The 9,360-nt window shown below is 63.8% G+C and overlaps 1 protein-coding gene across 1 annotated transcript; it reads left to right on the top strand.

The window, feature by feature from the left end:
* Positions 1–8,651: 8,651 nt before the first annotated feature.
* EMIHUDRAFT_121797 (hypothetical protein) lies at positions 8,652–9,353 on the top strand (the record flags this gene model as incomplete). The annotated part of the gene is made up of 1 exon (XM_005793464.1): positions 8,652–9,353. One exon carries the CDS (start codon positions 8,652–8,654, stop codon positions 9,351–9,353), a length of 702 nt encoding a protein of 233 aa, XP_005793521.1.
* Between the last annotated feature and the right edge of the window lie 7 nt (positions 9,354–9,360).

Raw genomic sequence — 9,360 nt, 5'->3', positions numbered from 1 at the left:
GAGAAGCTCGTGAGTACGTTCATGGGCGCGACGACCGTCCGTCGTAGACACAGCACAGAGTGGCAGGCGATGGACACTGCAACACAACACACACACACACGCACACGCACACACACGCACACACACACACACACACACACACACACACACACACACACCCACACGCTCACACACACACACGCACACACACACACACACACACACACACACACACACACACGCTCACACACACACACACGCACACACCAGCGCTCACCCACGTGCACCGGCCCTTCCCCTCCTGGACCAGGTGCGAGAGGCGGGCACAAACTACCCTCCCGCCGTATACGACCCCGCGGAGCTCACAAAGGAGGATAACTACGAGAGGCGCCGACCCGGCGGGAGATGCGCCGACATCGCGAGCCACGCTGCCCCCACACGCCCCCCACCCCAGCGCGCCGCACACCACGCGCCGCCTCACCTCCCCTCCCCTCCCCCCCTCCCCCCTCCCCTTCTAGGATCGAGGCGCGGAGGCGCGAGTGGGAGGAGAGGCAGTCGCGCAAGCAAGGCGCACCCCACCCCTCGAGAAGGAAGCAGCGGACTCCTGTCGCCCCGCACACCAGCCGCTGCATTCAGTAGCCCTTGTCTGTGCACTCCCATTGCACGCTCCCGCATTCTCACGCTCTCTGACTGTGGTGTCTTTTGCGCGCTAGGTGCGCCTGTGAGCTTCAGCTCGGGTGGCACGCTCGCGCCGCCCGCCGCCGCGGCGCCGCCCGCAGAGGCGAGGCCGAGAAAGAGCAAGTGGGGCGATCGAGAGTAGATCCAAATGTCCGCGCCTGAGCACTTCGCGGTGTTTTTCTTCTCTGAGACGCCCTAGCCTCCAACAACGCCTCCCCGGCGCAGAGGGCCCCCCGGAGGGATGCACAACCGCTCCACGCCACGCCGCTTGCGGCGGTCCGCGCACTTGGAGCACTTGGAGTGCAGTCGGTAGCCTCACATCCAGGGCCGGTGAGCTGAGAAGCGCATCCAGCGGGCCGGGTGATCGGGATCGGGCTACGCGCTGGTTATTCTTCTTCGGTACAAGTTTCGCGCGTCCCCACGATGGTGGCTGCCCTTGGCGGCTGCCACCGTGGGAGCCGACCTGGAGATCCTCAGCGGCTGCAGCCGCCCGCGGCCGCTGCCGAAGGCACCAGTCGCACGGACTTCAGCTCGGTACACGCGCTGCCGGCCGGTGGGCCACGCTCTGATGGACGACGCTCTGGTGCCCTAGACCAGCGCCAACCCCAACAGAGCTCTCCCGGCCGGCCGCCGCGACGCGACAGCCTGGTCCTCGAGCCTCCTGCTGCTGCCACGGCCCGACCTCCAGGCACAAGGCTCGCCTCGCAGCAGCCCGAGCAGCAGCCCGAGCAGCAGCCCGAGCAGCAGCCCGAGCAGCAGCCCGAGCAGCAGCCCGAGCAGCAGCCCTCGCAGCAGCCCTCGCAGCAGCCCTCGCAGCAGCCCTCGCAGCAGCCCTCGCAGCAGCCCGAGCAGCAGCCCGAGCAGCAGCCCGAGCAGCAGCCCGAGCAGCAGCCCGAGCAGCAGCCCGAGCAGCAGCCCGAGCAGCAGCCCGAGCAGCAGCCTGAGCAGCAGCCTGAGCAGCAGCCCACCTGTGCCTCCGCCTTTGCCCCGACCTCCTCCGCCCCCTCCACCTCCGCAGCCGCCGCCCCTGCCTCTGCCGTCTCTGCCCTCTGCTGCCGCCACTGCTCCTCCTGTGACGCAACGCCATTCTGTCGCTGTCCTTGTCGTACCGGTATCAGCCTCTCTAAGAGCATCCGGGACGACTCCACCCTTCATTCCTGCTGCGCTGCCGCGAGCTACGCTGGGGGCTATGTCGCGTGTGGCGCTGCTGGCGGCTGCGCTGCTTCCTTTGCGGGCGTCGCGTGCGGCGCTGCTGGCGGCTGCGCTGCTTCCTTTGCGGGCGGCGCGAATGGCGGCGCGGCCGGCGGTACCGCTCGCGTCGGGGCGAGTGGCGAGCCCCTCCTCTACCGCATTCCGAGAAGGAAGGGCGAGGTCGAGTGCAACGCGACGAGATGGCAGGAACTCGCGGCCGAGGAGGAAGCCGAGCGGCAGCGCAAACGGGCGCGCGAGGAGGAGGCGTGGCGCGCGCAGCGTGAGCGCATCGCCAAGAAGACGGTGGCGCTGCAGGGGCACGACGAGGCAACGCCTTCTCGCGCAGCTGGACACCGTCCGTCGCCGCCGCCCACCGGGAGGTCGTCAGTACTGCTACGCATATGTAATCGCCCAGAATGCACAGATCGGCCATGTAAATGTAAATACGCGCCCGCGATCCATAGTGCGTCGGCCAGACGTCGCGTATTTCGGTGTCGTGCCCGAGCCAAGTGGCGCCTGAGGGAGCTACAAATGTCTTGCGTATTACGAATCTGTCTTCTGCATCCACCTTCGGCCGATCGGGGTGTGCCTCTCAAGGCGCGCTACGCCCCACGTACTACGCACACGCATTCCGGATTCGAGTGAGAAGTGGTGGCCGACGGGGGTTACGCCTCACGCATTACGCATACGCTTGATGCATTCGCACGCCCAAGGTGTCGGAGAGGGCCTACGCACCACGTACTACGCACACGCATTCCGGATTCGAGTGAGAAGTGGTGGCCGACGGGGGTTACGCCTCACGCATTACGCATACGCTTGATGCATTCGCACGCCCAAGGTGTCGGAGAGGGCCTACGCACCACGTACTACGCACACGCATTCCGGATTCGAGTGAGAAGTGGCGGCCGGCGGGGGTTACGCCTCACGCATTACGCATACGCTTGATGCATTCGCACGCCCAAGGTGTCGGAGAGGGCCTACGCACCACGTACTACGCACACGCATTCCGGATTCGAGTGAGAAGTGGTGGCTGACGGGGGTTACGCCTCACGTATTACGCATACGTTTTACGCATTCGCACGCCCAAGGTGTCGGAGAGGGCCTACGCACCACGTACTACGCACACGCATTCCGGATTCGAGTGAGAAGTGGTGGCTGACGGGGGTTACGCCTCACGTATTACGCATACGTTTTACGCATTCGCACGCCCAAGCTGTCGGAGAGGGCCTACGCACCACGTACTACGCACACGCATTCCGGATTCGAGTGAGAAGTGGCGGCCGACGGGGGTTACGCCTCACGCATTACGCATACGTATTACGCATTTGCACGCCCAAGTTGTCGGAGAGGGCTTACGCACCACGTATTACGCATACGTATTACGCATCCCCCCCCCAACCCCCTTTATGTGCGCGCACTGGCGCTGCCGCTCGGGCTGCCATAAGTTGGCTGGGGTTGTATGTGCGCTGGTAACAACAGACTCGGGCATAGCCCTCGACAGCCACCCCCTAACCCCCCACCCACCCCCCTTTATGTGCGCGCACTGGCGCTGCCGCTCGGGCTGCCATAAGTTGGCTAGCACCACTAGCTCCGATCCGTTTTATTCCTTAATAGGCGGGGAACGGCAATCAGCCCTCCGGCATCGGAGCATTTGCCAACATGCTCTTCCGCCGCCCATCGGCGTGAGCGGACTGAAGTGTGTGGAGCATTCGTCGGCGCGCCGCCCCGCCGTGCCTCCACGCAGCGCCACTCCCCCGGCACGCGCGACAGCTGCAAAGGTCCTCCTCGGGCCTAGACTCTAGTCAGCGTCGTGCGAGCCATCTTTGTGTGTGTGAGGGGATATGACTGCGGGCCTCGCCTGCTCGGCCGCCTCTCCTTTCCTCTCCCGTCGCCGACGCGAAGGGGCGAGGGGTCGGGGCGAGGCCCGCGCGCCTCTGCAATCTGCTGTGTGTGGGTCCTGTGAGACCTCGAGGGAACTGTTTGACTGTCGGCGGAGAAGGTGTCTCTCTTGGCACTTCACTGCCATCGTCTTTGTACAATTTATGCTTTGTAACATTGCCTTGGACTACGAAGGATGAAAAATACGTAATGCGTAATGCGTATGCGTGATACGTAGGGGGGGGGGGGGGCTCGGGGGCGCGCGGGGCGAGATACATAATCCGGAAACGTGAGACGTGGTACGTAAGGCACCCGCCGCGCGGGCCATTGCACCGTCCCCGGGGCAAAGCTTTGCGGTGAAAAGGACGTATGCGTAATGCGGATACGTGATACGTCGAAGACGCCCCGCCCTCCGTGGGCCGCGGCGCACCGGCGGAGATCCATAATCCGTATACGTGACACGTGGTACGTATGAGGCAACCACAGGGCCATCGCACCGTCACGCACGCGATGATTACGTGTATGTATTGACGTTTTCTATTTATTTTTGAAGGGGAGGCGTTCGACGGGCTGCGTAATGCGACGCATTTGGACTGGCAAGTGACGTACACGCACCGAGTTTACGTATTCCCGAGAGGGCGTAATGTGATGCGTATGCATATGGGCCTCCGTGCATATGCGTAGCAGTACTGACGACGATTGCCGCCCACCGAAGAGAGCGCGTCGGGAGTACTACGGCATGCTCTACCACGGCGCCACGCTACTGCGCGATCACATCAACACCCCGGACGCGGGGCTCTACGTCGCCTTCCAGATCCTATCCAAGATGGTAACCATCAACCATCTCCGCGAGGGCCGTAAGGAGCGGACCAAGTCGGAGATGCTCGGGCGCGTCCGGATGGTCATGACAGGCGGCCTGGAGCAGCTGGTCGCCGAGATGGTGCGAGAGGCTTCCGACGCCGCCGCTGCCAAGCGGGAGAGGGAGGCGGCGGCGCGCGCCTCCGAGCTCGAGCGCCAGGGCGGCAGCGGGGCGGCTGCGGACGCTGCTGCAGCCATGAGGCGGGGAGCGCACGCTCCGTCCGGGGGGGGGGAGGAGGCAGAGGCGGAGGCGGGCGAGGAAGAGGGAGAGGGGGCGAGCGAGTCGAGCCGCGACGAGCGTCTCCTCGCCACCGTCCTCGGCCTCGCCGGAGCAAGACCAAGGCGGTGGGACGGCGCCGCTACCACCCGCCCAAGCTTACGCCGGCGGCGGAGCTGCTGCCTCTTCCGGAGTTCTCGTCTACCAGCGAGTTCTTACAGCAGGCGCAGCGGCGGTACACCGTCGGCGTACACCATCGCAACTGGCTCGCCCTCGCCGAAGCCTTCGTCAGCGAGGCATCCCGGCGGGGCGGCCGCTACAAGACTGGCAGGTGCAAGAACCACAAGTGCTGGCGCGAGGCGATTCGGTTCGTCGCAGTCAGCCAGGAGGGGGCTGGCGCCTTCCTGAATGCGATCCCCATGCGGGATGATATGAAGATGGAGACGTGGGCGATGCGCATTACAGTTCAGCGCCGCCTCGGCCTCCCGCTCGATGTTGCCTGCCAGGCGGTGGAGGCGGGCAAGAAGGCGCCAAAAATGGTTGGGTAGTAGGGCTAGAGGGTCGCTCTACACTTAGCCTCTGCAGCGAGCGAGCGCTCAACTTAGCCCCCGCACGGAGCCGGGCTCAGACTTAGACCCTCATGGTCGGGGGCCATGAACTTAGACGACATAAGGCCAACTCCGGGTAAAACCCGGGTATGCCTGGTTGAATCAAACCTGGTTTGTGGACCTCCCGCACCTGTCCTGACAGTCCTGACAGAGTCCTGACAGAGTCCTGACAGAGTCCTGACAGAGTCCTGACAGAGTCCTGGCGGGGTCCTGACGGCGCACGGTCTTCACAGTGCTCACAAGTGCCTCCGACGAGACCTCCACCTTCCTTCACTGCAACCCTCCTTCCCCTCCCCCCCAGCAGTGAATGATAGACGCCCAGCCCCCCTTTCGACCGTGCGCGCCCTCTGCGGAATCGTCCTGATGGGGCAGTCCTGACGCAAACTTGAGAGTCCTGACAAGCAAACTTGAGAGTCCTGACAAGCAAACTTGAGAGTCCTGACAGAAACTTGAGAGTCCTGACAGAAACTTAGAGTCCAGACAGACAAAAGAAATCACGCTCACTCTCGCGCCACTCGGCTCGACCATGAAAGCGCACAAGCAAGAGAGGCGCGGCCATGGTGCAGGCAACGTTACAGCCGGCAACGTGCAAGAAGGCAGCAAAGCTCGGCCACGACGTCCATGGCCCGCGCCCCCCCGATTTGCCACCGGCGGCCTGCAGGCCAGCGCCGAGCAGCGGACCGACTGCTGACCGACTGCTGACCGAGGCAGCGCCCACGGCAGCGCCCACAGCAGCGCCCACGGCAGCACCCACGGCAGCACCCACGACAGCGCCCACGGCAGCGCACACGGCTTGGCTGGCCATGTCAGCCGCGCAGGGACCCTCCCGCGGGTCCAACCCGAAGCGCTCGACCGCTCGACGGCGCAAGTCGGCTGACGGAGCGAGCCGCATAGCCCTCCAGTGCTCACCGCAGGATCAGGCCCGACCGGCCCACGCTCACGGCCTGGCCTGCCTGTGGACCAGCAAACTCGTTGGCTGTACGCGAGCAAAGAGCTGCGTGGCTGGGTTGTGAGCATACCGTCCCCGTTGCGCCCTTTCCCTCAGTGGAGGGCCGTCCCTGCCCTCGGGAGTAACTCGACTGTACACCCCTCCCTACTCTCTAGCTAAGGGCTCTGTTCACAGCGGGGGGGCAGTGGTTGTCCTGGCGGAGTCCTGGCGGAGTCCTGACAGAGTCCTGACAGAGTCCTGACGGAGTCCTGACAGAGTCCTGACGGCCTATTTTGGAGGTTTTCAACTTTGAGGTATTGTTACTATGTGAGGGTGAAATGAATGAATCAGTTCTTTGGGACAGTGCAATCCTTTTAATTATTACCTCCAACTCAAAAAAAGTCTGATGTCAAACGGACAACGGGGTCCCTTATGGTGGCCTGTAAGGGTAAGGTGCGGGAGGTCCACAAACCAGGTTATCAGCTTTCAGGTTTACCCGAAAAATACCTGGACGCGTCCCGACCAACGTTTGCCGCGCACGACGCCATATCGCCTTCTCCCAGGGCCAGTGCGCTACTTGCGGCGCGCAACGCCTGCTCAAGTACGCGCAACGACCAACGTACCATATGCTGCCGCTATGCGTGCCTTAAGGCGGCTGCGGCGAAGCGGCGGGCGCGGCATGCCGATGGCAGTGCGGACGATGCGGTTGCGATGTGTTCTGCTTCAAGATCGTGGCGGTGCTTGGCATGCACTTCTGCGATCCCAATCAGCTCATCGCAACGAAGCAGCGCAACAAGCTGGCTGCTGCCAACAAGGCCCTATGCTACCTCACGCGCGGATCGTTCAATACAAAGAGGACCAGCATACACAGAGGCTTCTCTGACACGCGTCTGTTTGAGCTTGAGGCTATTTGTGAGAACTGTTTGGCTAGAAGTCGCCGAACATTGCGCTCAGGAGGCAGCAACGAGAACCGGAAGAGGAGGATGCTGAGGCGGCGATTGCTGAGCATGAGGAGGATCGATCGCCCGCCGCAGGCGAAGAAAATTTGGGGGCTGTGCCGATGTTGATCACGGGGCGTTGATCACGGTGGGAGCCTTGGCCCCAGGCCGTGCCACGGCCGACTTAGCCGATGTAAGAGGCTCCCGCTGATCTTAGACCGCGCAAGCACTCCAGCGTGGCTAGCCACACTTAGACCCATTAGGCCTCCAGGCTCAGAACTTAGACTACTACCCAACCAGTGCGCCAAACGGCAAGCCGCACGAAGAACTCGGCGATGCCGCAATGGTCAACCCGCGTGCGAAGCACGCGACACGACACAAATACCTGCTCAAACGACTCGTCAAGACCCTTCGCTCGGCGTGGGGCATGCTCATCGAGATGGAGCCGACTGCACACCTCAGTTACAGTAACCCAAAACAACCTGACGTGGCGGCGGCGAACATCGGCAAAGGGCATGTGCGCCTCGTTGGCGACTTGAAACTCACGAGCTCGCTTACGTGCAAGGGTGGCGATCGGCTCGGCTGGAAGGGGGCTTTTGTCGCCTTCGGCAACACCGAGCGGGCGCTGCTCGACTTAGTGTTCGGGCATGCTGCATGGCCGCGGCCGGAGGGGGGGGGGGAGGGGGGGAGGGAGGCGGAGGATGCAGAGGCGGAGGCGGCGGCGGCGGAAGAGGAGGAGGGGGAGAGTGAGGGGGAGGCGGAGGCGGAGGCAGGGGCACCTGTGACGGCCCCCTACAAGAAGGGCGACTACCGGTTCGCGCGGGAGAAGAATTGCGACCTGCGTTTGCTCGACTTCGAGACGTTCGGCGGCTTCGGGGACGGCGTCCGCAGAATTCTTCGGCAGGCGGCGGACCAGCTGAGTAACAAACTTTCGCACGCTCAGCACCTCGATGAGGTCACATGGACCACCAAGAACTGGCACGGGCTGCAGATGCAGCGCTTGTCTGTCGTTCTCCACACCGCCGTGGCGTGGCAGACGGTGAACGAGCTAGCGTGCGGGGACAGCGGCATTGTGCACGGAGCTAAGTGCATTGCCGTTCTTAACGGAGTCGCTTAGGCGGCTCCGGTGGTGTGCCGGTGATAGTACTAGCACGCGCCAGTTCGCACCTGTGTCGATCGAGCCTGTGTGCTAATAAAATAAATAAATACAACGGACACGCCAAACGAGGGGTGGGAGAAGGACAGGGTCCCCACCTGCACAAGCAGGATCTTGTAGGACGATCAGCCTGTGAGAGAGAGTTTCTTGTTTAAATTCTTCTCTGCCAGCCAGACGCCGGTCACATCAACAAGTCCGCTCTCCCTGCCAATCGCCCCAAATGGGCGACTACCAATCCTTCGACGACATGCCGTCCTTGGCGCCTCTCCAGATCACGCCGCAGATGATGGCACAGGCGCAGCAGCGGGCGAGTGAGGCGCCGGCGCCGGCGCCGTGGGCACCGCCACCGCAGCAGCATGTGGTTGCGCCGCCGATGCCAGCTGACGACGGCGGCGACCAGCTCGACTCTCTGGCGCAGATGTTTCCCGACTACGACCGCGACGTCCTCGCCTCCATCCTGGCTACCTGCGGCGGAGGGATCGAGGAGGCGATCCAGCAGCTGCTCGAGATGTCGGGTGGCGGCGGCGGCGGCGGCGGCGGCGGCGGCGGCGGCGGCGGCGAGTACGACTCGGACGAGGCGATGGCGATGGCGCTCTTCAAGCAGTTTGCAGACGACCTGGTCCAACAGCTCGGCCGGCCGGTTCCGCCGGAGGTGCGTGACGACCCGGTCAAGTACGAGGCATTCATCCGCGAGCAGTTTGAGCGCGAGCTCGGCAACAGCGACTCGCGCCTCGCCAGCCAGGCGCTGGCCATGTACGAGTCGCAGGGGCCGCGCGGCGGCGGCGGCGGCGGCGGCGGCAAACCGGCGGACAAGGAGGGCTTCCTCGAGCGCATGCGCAAGAACTTTGAGAGCCGCAGGCGGCACGGCGTCGAGGCGGACGGGGGGAGCGCATCTGACATCAGATTAGATCACACTACATGATAGGCAG

This window comes from Emiliania huxleyi (genome assembly GCF_000372725.1).
Source record: "Emiliania huxleyi CCMP1516 unplaced genomic scaffold EMIHUscaffold_1004, whole genome shotgun sequence".
Classification (NCBI taxonomy): Eukaryota; Haptophyta; order Isochrysidales; family Noelaerhabdaceae; genus Emiliania; species Emiliania huxleyi.
Note: the sequence above shows the minus strand (reverse complement) of the source record. Positions and strands in the feature narration are given on the sequence as shown.